This window comes from Somniosus microcephalus, chromosome 14 (assembly GCF_052327205.1).
Source record: "Somniosus microcephalus isolate GS21.2 chromosome 14, FLI_Smic_1.0, whole genome shotgun sequence".
Classification (NCBI taxonomy): domain Eukaryota; kingdom Metazoa; phylum Chordata; class Chondrichthyes; order Squaliformes; family Somniosidae; genus Somniosus; species Somniosus microcephalus.
The window spans coordinates 71,705,553-71,722,198 of record NC_141000.1 but is presented as its reverse complement, the minus strand read 5'-3'; the positions used below and the strand labels follow the sequence as shown (position 1 = coordinate 71,722,198).

Here is a 16,646-nt window from a genome sequence, read left to right as displayed (position 1 = left end):
AATGATTGATTGACATATATATTAAAAATGGCAAGTGGTCTCGATATTCTAACGGTATTCTTAAGGTGGTGCGGTGAGCATAACATTACATGATCTAAAGTTACATGACATTACCAAAAGCAGATATAATTAAATCACCCTTAAAACCCCATAAGAAATAAAATTAAGAAAAGGTTCTGCAAACCCCCCCCCCCCCACCATTATTAGAATGTGCTCCACGATTAATATTAAAAATAAACGACAAAATTACTCAACGGCTTAAAACCATCCTCTACCAGTCATGGCTGAAGAAGGCATGGTGATCCGAACCCATCCTCTCCAATGTTCTCTGTAGGCTGCACTATGTTCTGCATGGCTTGTTTCTTTCAATGCGTGGTCCCTTTAAATTTCTGTGCACACGCGGTATTTCCAATGTAAAAGATTGTGAGCAGCTTGCGTGGGACCTTGCAGATTACTACGCAGCCGCACACAGCTTCGAGGGAACATTGGTCCTCTCCATACAGAACTTTAAATTAAATAGTAAGTTTATTTTAAGCAGCAAATTAGATCAATTATTTTGCTGCACTACCAACGGGAGGATAAAAGGAAGCAGCCAGGCACTGAATAAATATTCTCCTTTGCAACTTACCAAGAAAGGGAAGGTGCGAAAGCCACCCAACCAAATGAAATCCTTGTAGACCAAGCGAAGAATATTTGGACGGTAGAGCTACAAATTCCTTGCCCCCCCCCACCCCACAGAGTCTAAGATTGAGGTCATGAAACCAACTGCTGCAGAGGAAAATGTAATTCCATTCTAATGGCACTGCACCTGTAAGTCATTTTGTGAGGAGCATTTTATGCAATACTTTAAATACAGTGGGCTCAACTAACATTGTGACAGCACTGTACTGAAACTGAAATCCCCCATCATGCACCCATTGTTTACCAACTTAAAAAAAAAAATCAACAAATTGCTTTCTCCATTGCTCCCCTAATGAAGTTGAAGTTCACACATGGAATAAAGAAATATTCCACCAGAAGGTTTTGAGAGACAAGATGTTGAAGATTGTGTTTAAAAATTGGCCCAATAGGAGCACCCAATGACTTAACCGTCATCAAAAAAGAACTTCAGTGAAGTGCAAAATGGATGGTTGAGAGCCTCAAGAACTCGGACAGAAACTTGAACCAGCAGCACTTTGAAAGATTGTCCATTGAAATCAGGTAATACTCTGAAGTTTAGCCATTCTCTTCCCCACCCAACCAATCTTACGGACAGAGATTTGTACCCTGGTTAATTTTGTGGCACTGTCTTGACCCCATGTTCCTTCATTCTTGTAAACTGAATTTCAGTGGCCTGTTCCAGTGTTGCAGCCTGATCTCCCCTACTGAGTTGTTGTGGGCAGCCCTGTGGCCGACAGTCGTCCCATTGGAATGCGGCACCAAAAACAAAGCACACTTGAACCAATCCACAATTTTCCACTTTCCAATGCCCTTTTTCAGAAACTCCCGTTTTTAAAGCTCTTTCCGTAAAGACCCCTGCAGTGCCTCATACATGTTGAGTGCAGAGTCCCGCTGGGGAATAGTGCAAGAAGTTAGAGACTGTTACGTCTATATTAAGTCTTTCCACAGGACGCCTCCCACCCATTTCACCAACCGAGAAGATTTTCTTGCAGGAGCCACAGCTTTCCCACCAAGATAAAGTTTCTGACCTTTGGTTGCCCCCCACCACCCCCTCCAATCTCTCTCTTTTCTTGCCCATCTCTGTGCTCCCCCTATTGCTCTCCTTGTCCTCACCATCTGGCCCCCTCCCCTTCCTTTCCCCCTCTACTCTCCCTGCCCCCTCATATCCTTCCCTCCTCTCCGCCTTAACTGCCTCCACCCCCTTTTCCCTCTATAACACTGGTTCTACAACCCTCACTCTTAAACCCTGCTTGACCCACAACGTTTAAATTGTTTTATTGTTACCTGTGTGCAACACCACGGAAGAAATTTCTCATTTAAAATTGAACTGGACATTTACAGCTAAAGGAGGAAAATAAACAGCAGAAACCCAGATACAGAAGTACCAGAAAAAAAAAAAAAATAAGAGCAAACTTAATTATAAATAAATTACTATAAAACCAATGAACCATTTGGAATAACTGGAGAACAGCAAAAAGCTGCTACTGAAAAGGAAGGAATAAAGAAGTGATAGCTTACAACTTGCTTTAGCCTTGCATCAAGTGAAACTGTATTGATTAGTGAGGGAGAATAACACTCTTAGAGAAGTGTGTTTCCTAAAGGGAAGCATTCTTAGGTGATTTGCTTCTGATGAATGACAGGCCATAATCCAAATGGATGTAGATATTGAATGAAAGAAAGCACATTATGTTTGAGAACTTAAAAAGATTGTAGATGATGGGGGCCAATCACTAAATATTTATATCCTCAGGTAGTAATGGAACAAATGGCAATTCAGAAGACATGTGGAAAGTCAAAGGTGAAATACTGGGACTGTGTAAAGCAAGCTCAATGGAACAGCAGTTCTGCAATCACGAAAGCTGGCAGAGCATAATGGTAAATCTACATCCAACATGGTTATGGTATTGACCGCAGAAGTTAAGACAAAATTCATGTAACTAAATTAACATCCAAGAAAATCCTAAGACAGAATTGCTGAATACCTTTTTGTTGCATTTCTCACAATGGTATGCATTGGCACCCTCCAATAAGTCTCCTTTGACATACTGTTCAAGTGAGTCAAGCAAGTTTTGATGATTTCTAATGTCGACATTCAGTGTTGTGAAGGATTCCTCACATTCATATCTAAAACAAATAAAAATACATTGTAACCAATACAAGAAACCCACCATTTAGAGATATTATGCTAAGCATACTTCTATATTTAAATCCAGTGTTCAGAATTTCTGCAAGTAGTCTAAATTTTTTTTTACAATTCCACTCCACATTTGATAAAGTACCACATATTAGGCTCGTTAGCAAAATTGAAGCCCATGGGATAAAAGGGGCAATATAGCAGCATGGATACAAAATTGGCTAACGGACAGAAAACAGAGTTGTGATCAATAGTTGTTTCTTGGACTGGAGGGAGATATACAGTGGCGTTCCCAAAGGTTCAGTACTAGGACCACTGCTGTTTTTCCATATACATTAATGACTTGAACTTGGGGATACAGGGCACAATTTTGAAATTTGCAGATGACACTAAACTTGGAAGTGTAGTGAACAGTGAGGAGGATAGGGATAGACTTCAAGAGGACAGACACAGGCTGCTGGAATGGGCAGGCACATGGCAGATGAAATTCAAGACAGAGAAGTACAAGGTGATACATTTTGGTTGGAAGAATGAGACACCATACATACTAAATGGTACAACATTAAAGGGGCTGCAAGAACAGAGACCTGGGGATGCTTGTGCACAAATCTTTGAAGGTGGCAGGACAGGTTAACAAAGCAGTTAATAAAGTATATGGAGTCCTGGCCTTTATAAATAGAGAAGAGGCATAGAGTACAAAAGCCAGGAAGTTATGCTAAACCTATATAAAACACTAGTTCGGTCCCAGCTGGAGTATTGTGTACAATTCTGGGCACCACAGTTTAGGAAGGACAGGAAGGCTTTGGAGAGGGTACTGAAGATATTTACTAGAATGGTTCCAGGGATGAGGGAATTACAGTTAGGATATACTGCAGAAGCTGGGGTTGTTCTCCTTGGAGCAGAGAAGGCTAAGAGGAGAGTTGATAGAGGTTTAAAATCAGGACGGCTTTAGATAGGGTAAATAGAGAAACTGTTTCCAATGGCTGAAGGGTCGATAACCAGAGGGCACAGATTTAAGGTGATTGGCAAAAGAACCAGCAGCGACATGAGGAAAAATGTTTTTACGCAACAAATTGTTAGGATTTGGAATGCACTGCCTGATAGGGTGGTGGATACAGATTCAATAGTAGCCTTCAAAGGGAATTTGATAAATACTTGAAGGAGAAAAAGTTGCAGGGATATGGGGAAAGAGCAGGATTAACTGATGCAGCCTCGATGGGCTGAATGGCCTCCTTCTGTGCTGTACTATTCTATGAAATAGCCAATGTCTCTACTTTACACATTTGCACCTAACCATAAAATGTGAAGTGAACCCCATACCCCATTACTTATCCCAGCTCCATTACACCCATTGACATTGGCCCAGAATTCGCTGGGGAAATAACGCAAGTTAAATAAGCACTCGTTATCAGTGTGTAAAAAGAAAACTGCAGTTAGCCTTGCAAAACCCAGATCTCGCAGTCAACCTCCCCATAAGTTTCAAGAAATTGTGCATTTGCGCTGTTGAAACAAATTAAACTCACCACAGAAAGTTAGGGCTGGTATTTAATGACATAAGGACTCTTTTAATGACAAGAATTAGGTTTCTGCAATGCCACTCAACCTTGGGAGTCCCAGAAAGGGAATAATTGAAACTGTGGAGTCTCATTCCTGCAGGTAGTAAATTGTTCCTAGAGGATTTCCTTTAAAAAAAAAATGTTCCTTTGTCTCTCTCTCTCAAAACAATCTTTCTTTCCCTCTCTATTTCTCTTTCTGTATCTAATTTGACACCAATTTACCATGTTTCCTTATCCGTCATTCCTTTTTCCCCCCCCCCTCGGTCATTAAATTTAATGGGTTAAGGAGATAGACTGTTGGTCATTCACCAAGGTCCCAGATGCCCTGTTGCTCTCACCATACCATTATCAACTCACACTTACAGCAATTTGCGGTACAAAAAATGAGAGCTGAAGGGCAAGTAAAAAAAAAAAAATCTAACAAATGGAGCATGCCGCAAGATGCCACGCTCCAGCAAATTCCAGGCCATTATTTATCCATTTGCACTCTCTCCTAACCACCTAACCGCTCGCAGATTCCAAAACAATTCAATTAATGCATTCCCAATGATGTCCATTCTTACCAGGACTTGCTCAATACCAGTTAACCGAATTGGAATTGGTCAGCCTTTTGGAAGAATCTTCAAACAAAATGGCTCCTCAAATATAAGTTACATTTGGAACTTAAAAATAAATTAACTACATTGTAACTTCCGCCTCTGCCAGAAGTTTTGTGGGACAATATTTTTAACATGTTGCCTTATTGCACAGCCCAACACCAAACTCCTGTCTGACAAATCCACTTCACAGCCCAAGAAATTAAATTCAATTATATTATTTGTATTCTACACGTCTTCTCTCCTACGTCTAAGTTACTGCATACTATACATTTATTACCATAATTTGGGGACTCTCAATCATCAGCTAATTTCCATTTAAGTTAGTTATTTTAACACATGGTACAGCCAACCTGAACAAACCTCTCTTTAATGAAATGTAATAATGTAGAGATAATAATATGGCTACCCTGATCGGCACTTGCACAGTTAGAGTGTGAAATTATTCATTTCAACCATAATCTTCATCACTACTCTCGAGCAGTGGGACAATATAGTTTATTATACATTAGTCACATTTACCTGTGAGGACAGCCTTGACAAATCTTCTGATCAGCAAAGGAACCCCCAAGAACTTTGCTGAGCATAGTTGCATGTCCAAGAGCTTTCAAAGCTTCATCCAGGCTGTCCACTAAAGAGTTGAAGAACTCCAAAGCATCATGTTGCTCTCGAAGATTGACTGGTTCCCCCCAAAGCCTAGGGAGGAAAAAAGTAATGTTTTGCCTTCTAGCACATGGAAAAAAACTCTAGTCTCAAGTTTTGCTTCAGATTCACTAATTTTATGCTCACGTCCCCCAATTCTGCACAGTCTCACACGCAATCATCTGCTTACATTACATTATCCATTCCCCTTAGCTTTAAAAAAAAATGTATTATGTATGTACTCAACCTTATTTTCTCCACTGAAAGAAGTTCAGTTCTGTGTCAATGCATTTAACAACATAGATAAGACTTCTTTCTTCAATTTGCCAACTTGCTAAGTGCAAATTGTCATGCTCTCCCACCGCCCCTACTCCCCCAACCCCCAGGAGACAAGTTTCAAACCGTTGACATTTTAGCAATACACTGTGAAAAAGCTTCTTCATTACAGGCAAGAACCAATTTATGAAAGAAAAAAAAGGAGCACACACAATTTTGAAACTACAAACCTGAACTGCTTCCAGAAACCTCTCGGCACATAGTATTGTAATCTAGAGGCAGCCAAATGTCCAAAAATGACCTGAAGATGTCTCAGGACCCCAATATTGTACTCCTTCCGATCTTCAGTCTTTCCAATTACAGGTTTGTCATAATGGTGGTGGTAACTGAAAACATCATCTCTAGGATCAACATTGCTCTGTAAAAACATTCATTAATAAATTTAATTAGATTAAATAGAAATTAACAGGACTCTCAACAGAAATCAGTTGCACCTTTGCAACAAAATTACAACTGTTAAGTTTCAGTACAAGTAGTCACACGGTCAACGTTACTGGAAATATTTTCAGAAGTTGTTTAGCATAGCCCAACTTCTTTTGTATATATAAAAACATAATAGACCAGATTTTGCTGTAGCAGGGCATCTAACGGCATCTGCCGTTAGTCAGACTTGCACCCTTCAGCTCAAAAATGTTTTGCCCACTAAGTTGCTAGAAGTGCGAGCTGATAACGGCGCAGTGAGGGCAACAGGGCAACCAACAGGGTATCTCCTTTGACCAGAGAGATTTTAGGATTAGGAAATGAACAGCGGAAGGACTGAGAGGGAAGGTGAACTCAATGTAAAATCAGGTGCAGAAGGAGAAAAAGAGATAGGGAAAGAATAACTGGATTGAGAGAGAGAAAAAAGACAAAAAGGAAAATAAAAAATTGTGCTTTTAAATGATATTTTTTATATCTCCAGAAACTATTCACAACCTGAAGGAATGAGACTCCACACTTATAATAGTTAATTTTCAATGCCAGAAAGATTGATTGACAGTCATCAACACTTACTATGTTGTTAAAAGGGTACTTATGCTTGTAATTACTAGCTCTGAATATCTATGGCGTTTAGTTCATATCTACTGCGCAAATAAAGCAACTTCATGACATTCAAGGCATGTCAATGGTGAGGCAGACAACTAAATGCCATTTTCACGAAGGCAACGGCGAAGTGGTGCAACTTGGACAGCAACTTCTGGATATTCGCATTTAACCACGCATCTGCCCCTCGCCTGAAGTTGCTACAGCTTTTACGCATATAAGTAACATATAAAGAGCCATTAGCCTTACCGTTATTTTAACTGCAAAATCTGGCCCAAGGAAAATTTGCTCAATGACCCACATTTGTATAATTATGAAGGTCACTGCAAACGACTGCATACAAAATACAGGAAACTTTGGTTTATCCAGAGGTTAACTGTCCGGAATGCTCGATCCACCGGCAAAATTCAGGAGTCGGTTCAGTAAGTTTTTTTTCTTTTCGTTGCTTTTTTTTTCCCCACTAGTCAGGCTCTGCAAGGTCTAGCTAAAGCTGTTGCTTAGCTACAGAGACGCTTGCAAGCTACGGCCGACTGTTTAGAAGCTGTTGCTAAGCAACAGGGTTTGTTGCTAGATACGGATTTTGATGGGACGGCAACAGCTCGGTGCCAGATATCACAAAGTTTCCTGCAGTTGACTTTCTGCAGTATGACTGAGGCTAGGTTTCTGAAACAAGTTTTAATCTAAATTCTAAAGTCTTGCGCATTTGAATAAGATTTCATTACAGTAATAAAATAAAACATGGAATCAAAAATACTTCCAGCACATTGCTGCTGACCTCTACATTTAATAACCGCTTAGGTATTGAAGAGTGTTCCACTGAACTGAAGGTTTAAGCTTTCAGAGGGATAATAAAGCATGAAACCCTTCATTTTTATAAATAAAATTAACAGTTGTGACTTGTGTTCACCTCATTATCCTGTTTCTCATCACCAGACGTATCATCATCAACATCACTACCAGTGCCTTCAATGGTAAGGATACCATTTCTAATAGCTGGGATCATATATAGCTGCTGAATAACAGAATTCATATAACACGTAGCACCAGCATTCTTTAATCCTACAAATCCCTTTGATGGACGTGGTCCGACTGGTGGCAAGTACTCCCACTCTGTCAATGCTTCACAACCTACACAAGAATAAAAACCTCAGTCAGCAATTAATATTTCACTAAGGCAGCTCACATTTCAGCTATTTTAAGGCCCATTATCATAATTAGTTTGCAGTTACAGACTTCTCACTTTCACTAAAAAGTTGAAGCAGATCAAAACCATCAGAGCAGAAAATTAAGCATTGGTCAAATGTGTCTTGTGGAGTGATCACCTTCACATGGGATATTCCAGGTAGCTGATAGCTAACATTAAAGTTTCTATCCTATTGGCAATATATTCCACAAAATTTAAACTACAAATCTTTGCTTTTTGAGGAAAGAATCTAAGCAGCAGAGCCCTTTAAAAAATCATTAAAAAAAGTTATACTGTTTTAAAAAATATGGTTTGAAGCAATAGTGACATTAAAAGTACTGTAATATTCCATTCTATTGGTTTGAAATAGTTACCGAGTTATTCAAGGCGGTGAAGTATTAGTGGACAAAATCATAAATCCATCAGTAATTTTGCAACAGTGCACGTTAATTTTCTTTGTTCACAGAATGTGGGGAATGCTGGCCAGGCTGCATTAACTGCCCATTCATATTTGCCACGAGGTGGTGCACTGCCTTTTAAACCACTGCAGTCCTTGTGGTGATGGTGCTCAGCAGGGAATTCTGTTCTTTCATACTGTATTAAAGGCTCAGAAGTCCTTTTAAACCAGTATTGCTAAGTTGTTAACACACTGTTTAGCGAACAGGTCAAATAATCAAACAGAAAAAAATGGTATCATTTTGTTGCCATTTGATTAAAGGAGTCCTGTTGAGGTTTTTTATTTAATAAAACAGCCATACTCAAGCACAATAACCGTCATCCATAATCAAGCTCAAACACATTTGCTAGGATTCTGTGAAATACTAAAAGGCTAGTCATTTTAAGAAGCATGTCATTTTTGTGTATCCATAAGTTGCTGTTAGTGCCTTCACTTTGTTTTAATTCACCATATAAAATGTCTCCATACAACTTTAAAATGTTTCTATTTACTTTCTTCCTTTCACTAAGTCTCTCTCTACCATGGCAACACAGGAAATTCGCCGAAAATCTTTCAGGTCTCTTACCTAACTCACCTCTCTTTACCCCCCAACCCCATTTCTCTCTCAGTAGAGGTAACACAGGTTGAGGTACAGTTCTGGGTTTGCTACCAGTTCTACTTTACTCAAGAAGCCATTCTTCAGTTGTGAGCTCAATGAGCACCAGCAAGTTAAGCTCTCCCTTACTACAAATCATAAAATTGTGTTTTTGGAATTGTGAATGATGTGTTGAATTAACCAGAGTTAAAATGAAAACAGTCCTTCCTCAGAAAACTCTCAGTCAAGAGGAGTGTCATGGTGTCTGTGTGCAAGAAAATCAGATTGTTTGATCTGGTAAGCAGATATGGAATATGCGATACATCAGGAGCAGGAATCCTTGCTATAGCCCAGGGACACGGAAGGTAATTTAAGCACCCATTACACCCTATCAAGATTATCTACCTTAGCACAAAAAGACTTGCATTTACATAGCATCTTTCATAACCTCAGGACACTCCAAAGCGCTTCACAGCCAATTAAATACTTTTGAAATATAGTCACTGTTGTAATGTAGGAAATGTGGCAGCCAATCTGCACACAGCAAGCTCCCACAAGCAGCAATGTGACCAGATAATCTGTTTTAGTGATGCTGATTGAGGGATAAATATTGGCCAGGACTGCAGGGATAACTCCCCTGCTCTTCTTCGAAATAGTGCCACAGACTCTTTTATGTCCACTTGAGGGGGCAGAAGGGGCCTCAGTTTAACGTCTCATCCGAAAGATGGCGCCTCCTAGATTTTTATGCTCAAGTCTCTGGAGTGGGACTTGAACCCACAATCTTCTGACTCAGAGGCGAGGGGGCTACCAACTGAGCCCAGACAAAGAACACATATCTTTCAATGAACTCCTACCCTATGTTTCTCTCAGTTTATTCACTAAGCCTACAACCATGCATCCACACGCTTACCAAATTATCTAGCAACCAATTTTCAAATACCTGCGTAATACATATCTGTCATAGTGTCCACTATTTGTTTGAGGTTTTGTACACAGCCAACAGCCAGTGCTACCAGCAACTCAAAGCTGGCATTGATTGCAGCTGGTGCACTACAGACAGGAATGGCCTGCTCAGATGGCAATTCTCCACTCTTCTTGTACTGTAGATAAACGTTAGAGGCTGGAAAGATGAAGTCATCTATCAGCTCCTATAGAGCAAAGAGGGAAAAAGATGGCCCAGTTATTTACAGTTATTTCAGTGTCTTCTCCCTGTAGTGTAGAAACAACAAATATATCAGTTGTCAAGAGTCAAAATATCAGTCCACTTTTACAGTTCTCAGAGATTAGCATAACATCTAAGTCTAAGTTGAAGACAGTACAATAGTGAGGGCAACATTTTTTTAAATTAAGTTCCATAAGTTTTCAAAATCCTCCACATTCCTTGAGTTGTAGGCAGAATACTAGACTTTGAAATGTTGTACAATTGTGTAATTTTGTACAAAAGCTTTATTTTCACATTTAAAGATTCTGTATTAAAGCTCCACACAAAAGTGAGAGATTAGGATAGTCACAGAAAGCTAAACAAATCAGCATTGCACACTGAAAACAGAGCAGAAGTTACAATTTGGACATACAAAACAATTGTACCTAGGGTGAGGAGTTGTAATAAACACATGAAAGTTTACTTCATAAACTTGTAAGTTCACTCTTTTTACCTCCCTCCCCCATTTAATGTGCTGATGACGTCACAAATGCCCTCTGGTATCTAATTTTTCTTGGGTGAATTGAGGAATAAGCCTCAGTCCAACTATTCCACCATGGGAGGCACCAACATGGAGCCAAACCGTAGCTTTGTAAGAAGTCCACACATATCTGCTTTCCAGTAGATGACAATGGATAGCAATACAGAATGGTAACTCTGGCCAATTTTACTCTCTAGCTCATGGGCAATTGTAGTGCCCTTATCTGTTGTCCAGTTCTCCAACATTTTGTACCAGCACTTATCCCCAGATCCAACAAGCAGCCATAATTATAATTTAACTCATTTGTTATTTATAATTATTGTGGTTAATAGTTTCTCAGGTGAAAAACAAATACATTAACAGACATGAAATATTTACGTGATATGTACACATTAAATATAAACACGCCAATAAGTACACGCAATCTCCTGTGGCATTGCTCACGGGAAATTGGCAAATATGTTGTTTGATAAGGACAGAGATTAATGGAGAATTTATCATTGAAGACCTATACAGAAATAACAATAAAAGTAAGCAATTGGAAATAGAAATGAAATTGTTTGAGCTAATTTTTATACAATGGTACAGGCTTGGCAAAAAGAAAATGAGCTAAATAAGTGAATATATAAATTGTACAGCACAAAATTACATATGTATACATGTACATTTGTAAAAATTGTGCAACACTTTCTTCTATAATATGGATAAATGTGCATGAACTGTTGAACATAATTTACATGTAGGACCTTGCATCTAAATATATGACAAAATAAAAATAATGGCCCAGCTCATAAGTAATTTGCAGTCAGCGGCAAAGCAAAGGCGTTCGCCACTGGCCCCAAAGGAAACTTCCCACAAAGATCTCGTGATCTCTGGCGATAAGTTCAGTTTTTCCGACATTCAGCTGATATCAGTGTAAGTTAATGGGGAACTCCTCGTGCAAGCTGCTGTGACGTCAACATGCTGTCTAAGCAGCCAATCACAATGCAGAATTCTCACAGACCGGGAATTGAATAAGCTCTATTTTCTAAGTTTTTAAAAATGTTAGAGAGCAAAACAAAGATTGGGGCTCTCACATGAGGAAAAGGTAAACCTAATAAAGATGAACAAACTGTGAAAAATAAAGTATATAGTTTTGAAAAGTTCTTTAAAAATTTTAATTTTAATTAAAATGGATAAATTTGACACTCCACAAAATTAAAATTAGTTTTTCAGGGCCACAACGTTTGTTTAGCAGTCAATACGCTGCTAAAACCTCACTTACACCTAATCCAAAAGGGTCTAACTTTTAATGGGGTATTTAACAACAATATTACCCCAGAAAAGCTGAAGTTTGTCAGTTTCGCTGATTGCCGGCTATGGTGGGGGGGGGGGGGGGGCGGGCGGTGGGAGAAAGAGGCCATAGCACAGCCAGTGTTGGAGCAGTGAATGACTTACCGCAACTTTAGGATTTCCACGTTAGGATGTGCATGTGCTAAATCCTGAAGTTTCAGTCAATTTCAAAAGGGTAATAATGGTAATCGCTGTTATTACCCACTGCAAATTCCGGGCCATTAAGAAAATAATTAGAGTGTCAGTTTCTGTAGTGATTTGAATGTAGGTGCAAAGCTGGATGTGTGATGGGGCGGGGGGTAGTTGAGAGTTCTGTTGAAGTGGTTTGGAAGCATGAGTCATTAATGGAGGGAGAAGGAGGAAACAGTTGGGCTGTGAAGAGCTGGTAGTGGTGAATGGGAGAAAGGTTGTGGTGGCAAGTGCGTGGTAAAAGTTGAGACTGAAGTGTTGATAAATTTTAGAGGATCATTTAGGGGGTGACAAAGAATTTGGCAAGTAGTAAGAAAGAGGGAGTTAGGGAAGCTATAAAGAGAATGGTGAAGGAAAACATATGGAGGAAAGCTATAAAGATATAAATTATATAGAAAGTGCACGGGGAAAGCACTGGAACTCCTTCCCTAAACACCTCTACCTCTCTTTCCTCCTTCAAGACGCTCCTTAAAACCTACCTCTTTGACCAAGCTTTTGGTCACCTGCCCTCATTTATCCTTATGCGGGTCGGTGTCAAATTTGTTGTCTTAAAATACTCCTGTGCAGCGCTTTGGGACGTTTTACTACGCTATAGGAATACAAGTCGTTGTTGTTCTTGAGAAGCTTAACAGTTGTATGGACTGCTTTAAAAAAAACTCAAGTACTGTACTGTACAAAGAATAATAGCAATTAAAAAACCAAAGGGCATAAGTGGGACAGAGTGGGACACACACAGGTGAAAAAAATGCCGGATTGAGAGCAAGACACAAAGAAACAAATACTGGGAGAAGTTAATGGCAGATGAGAGCCATCCTTAAAAACTAAGTATTCGGAGCAGTAAAAAAGAAAAAAAAATGGGAATGGTACTGAGGAAAATACTGAAACACTGAGTGGGAGCCAAATTAAACAGAGCTGTAGTTAAAAAAACTGGAATTAGTAAATATCATCTCCACAAACATATGTACACCCACAAAAAACAGTAAATATCAGATCTAGACACACAGCTACACTTCAAAATAATATCACTTCCATTACAAAGAGCGCTACACCAGAAAATATCTGCCCCACACATCTACACCACAAAATAATACAGTAATTGCCACCTCCTCGACATACAACTACCCTACAATACAATGTATTAAAAGTCCCCCACACACAAATACAACTATATACAATAAGTAATAATGGGAGCAGGATGCTGATGGCTAGTACAAGGAAAGTGACCAGCAGGCTAAGAAATGCAACCACTAAATAAGTGGCAGTGGGAAAAAGAGAGATATATTTGAATATAGATATATATAAAATAAAGGTCACATTTACTGTTTTCACAGATTACAAACAACCGGAGATCTGAGACACAAACACATACAAATACATTAAAAAATCTTACATCTTCATGCACTTCCTGTGAACTTTTTCCATTTTAATTTCTTATGTCCACATTTATAATGGAAACTGTCTAGATAAATTTGTCATGCTGTAATTACTTTCGCTCCATTGTGGGGAGGGGCTGAGAGTACTTTACAATAGCTGACAGGTAGCTGCAATTACAGCCTGACAACTTTTTATATCGGCAGTTTCCATTATAAATGTGACACAGGAATTTATCATGGAAACATATAAGGGCAGTGTGTATGACTTAAAAATGGGGACTGAATTCAGTCAGCATGCCTGGTCCAATTATGTACCTCCCTCTAATCCTGCTTTAGCTGAAGATTACACTTGCTTTTTTAGTCAACATTTGCAATGGAAACTGCCTATCCTCTTAGCTCATAACTTTTAAATTTCTGGCTACCTGCAACCGAGCCCCAAGCGTTCGATGCTTGCCTGCCCCAAGACTCGAACCTGCTCGTCTTCCCTGCCCAGCTCTTGCAAAATTCTCCACCTACCCACCCCACACAGTTCCCTAGTCCCCACTCTTCAAAGATTTTCTTCCACCCCATCCTGCAGATTCAGATCGACTCCAGTCTCAACTCAAAAAAAAAAAAAAAAAAATTCAACTTCTCCCGCCTTAGTGGTTTGACAATACCCCAGCTCCACTCTTCAAACTTTTGACTTCCTTCCCCACAGGTTTCCAGCCCCAACATCCGATGATTACAATTTTTAGCCCTCCCCCTTATGTTTTCAACCCCAACTTCAAAAATTTGAGCCTTCACCCTACCAATGCTCGATTCCAGGCCCGACTCCAATTACAACTCAGTGCTTTTTTACTTCATCAAATCTGTTGCCCGTGTGCAAAATTTTCCACAGTCCCCGTCTCTCAGTTTCCCTTATGTAAAAGAAAAGCCTGCCCCAACTCTTGCAAAATTCTCAGGTGCCAAATCCATGCCACGTGCTTTTAAATTTTCTTCTTTCTTCACCCACCTATTTTTCCCCCAAATAAGCTCTTAACTATATCTTCCAACTTACCACGTGCAATGCCACAGAGGATCCAATAGTATCTATACAAAAAAATCTTACATCTGCATGCACTTCCTGTCAACTTTTCAATCATATACTATGTCCACATTTAGAATGGAAATTGCCTATGTAAACTTCTCACTAATTACACCTTAGCAGTGGTGTCAATGTAGCTTATTAGATGTGCTGCAGAGAAACTTTTGTGCTCCACCTAACATTATTTCTGTTTGCCAAACTCCTGCAAGTTTTGCTAATTAACCATACATTTAAGTGTAATATAAAAATAAGGACAGAATGTATGACTAAAAAACATGGCTGAATTAAGACTGCGTGTCCGGATCTAATTATTCCCGCCCTTTAGTCCCACTTCACCTGAAGACGACATTTAGTCTTCATTACTTGCATACAAACCCGCAGGTCAACAAATATATCAACATCCTCGAAGGTGTAACAAATTACGCTTGCTTTTATTACTTTTAATAGCTGACACGAATGCCCGCTATTCCATCTCCACACCATTGGCGAGCGTCAGGAATCAGGAATTTTATAGCAAAAAAGGCACCATTCAGCCTTTGCCCCATTCCCTTGCCCATTTTTATACCCGTTAAAATGTTATTTTTCAAATATTTATCTGCTTCCCCTTTTAAAACATTGCCTAGTTCTGGTCATCTTCAGTTTCCCTCCATTTTATCTACTTTCATTTTCACCTTATCTGGCCTTTCACACTCATCTTAAAATCCACTCCCAGCCTTTTTTGCATCCTCTCTGGGCTCCTGGCTCTTATCTCCACCCTGCTCCAGTTAGTCCATTAAGGTCCAGGCCTATTGCTTCACTTTACTGATGCCCCATTATTTTAGGTCTTCAGTTATGTTCCCTGATTTAAAAAAATCATGCATATAGCTTAGCTTGATCTCAGCTATGTTGTTGATTTTCCTTTTTTAAAATTTAATAAACACCTACATTCTACCCCAGCTCAGCTTCAGCTCCTGCTGACCCTGATGCCTCCAATTTTGCTGACCTGCCGTTAAATTTAAAAAGACCCCCTTCCACTGCAGAGACTCTGCTCCTGGCCCAGGTGTAATTTTAAAATATTTTCCCTGACTCCTTCTAGCCCCGATTCTGTTGTGCTGTATGCTAGCTGTTTATTTTTAAAATTCTGCACCCGTTTTTCTTACCCGCTTAGGCTCTGCTGGTCCTGCTCCTAGCCCTGTTGTAATTATGCATAATTCTCAAGAGTTGCCATCTCTCGCTGTGCCTCACTTTGTTTTTCACTCTTCAATCCCAGCCCCACTCTCCAGACCCTCTTCTGTGGCTTCCCCTCACCACCCCCAACCATCAATCTGAGTCCTACACTTTCTTGAGCTCCCATTGGAGCTGTTCCTATTCCAGATCCTGCTTTTTTAATTTAAAGAACCGCTTAGTTCCTTTTTACTAAAAACAAAATTATGCTATAGGCCTGATTTTACAGTTGACAGCCAATCATCACTGCTACACCCTCTGTGAGCCCGGTTCTCAGCCTTGCTCTTTCCCATGTCTTTACCCACTCCTCCCTCCCTCTTAGCCTTTCTGCTCATGCCCCGGCCCCTCCATCTTTACCCTTTTCTGCCCTCTCCTCCCTCTTCCTGCCCTTTCACCCCCTCTCTCCATGCCCACTATCCCAAACTTTAAACAGTTCAATATTACCTCATACCTTCGAAGGCATTCTACCATTGAGCTGAAGCCTACGGCCTACTTTCCAGACCCAGCCTTCCCTCGCTTGTCTCAGAGCTTGCATATGTCCTCAGGCTTCAGCCCGTTTCATTTTCATCAGCTAAATCACACTTTAATAGTATAATCAGAAAAGGGAGCAGGAGGTGGAAGAAGCAGCCCAAAATGTGAATAC

The 16,646-nt window shown here is 39.8% G+C and overlaps 1 protein-coding gene across 1 annotated transcript in view; it reads right to left on the bottom strand.

The window, feature by feature from the left end:
• usp9 (ubiquitin specific peptidase 9) overlaps positions 1 to 16,646 on the bottom strand; it is a 244,275-nt gene that overhangs the window by 62,160 nt on the left and 165,469 nt on the right. The window contains exons 30-34 of the mRNA XM_086007397.1: positions 10,102 to 10,309; positions 7,855 to 8,075; positions 6,095 to 6,282; positions 5,469 to 5,642; positions 2,643 to 2,784 (exon numbers count right to left, since the gene is read on the bottom strand). Of these exons, the coding sequence (XP_085863523.1) occupies positions 2,643 to 2,784; positions 5,469 to 5,642; positions 6,095 to 6,282; positions 7,855 to 8,075; positions 10,102 to 10,309 (933 nt within the window). The remainder of the gene's footprint in view (positions 1 to 2,642; positions 2,785 to 5,468; positions 5,643 to 6,094; positions 6,283 to 7,854; positions 8,076 to 10,101; positions 10,310 to 16,646) is intronic.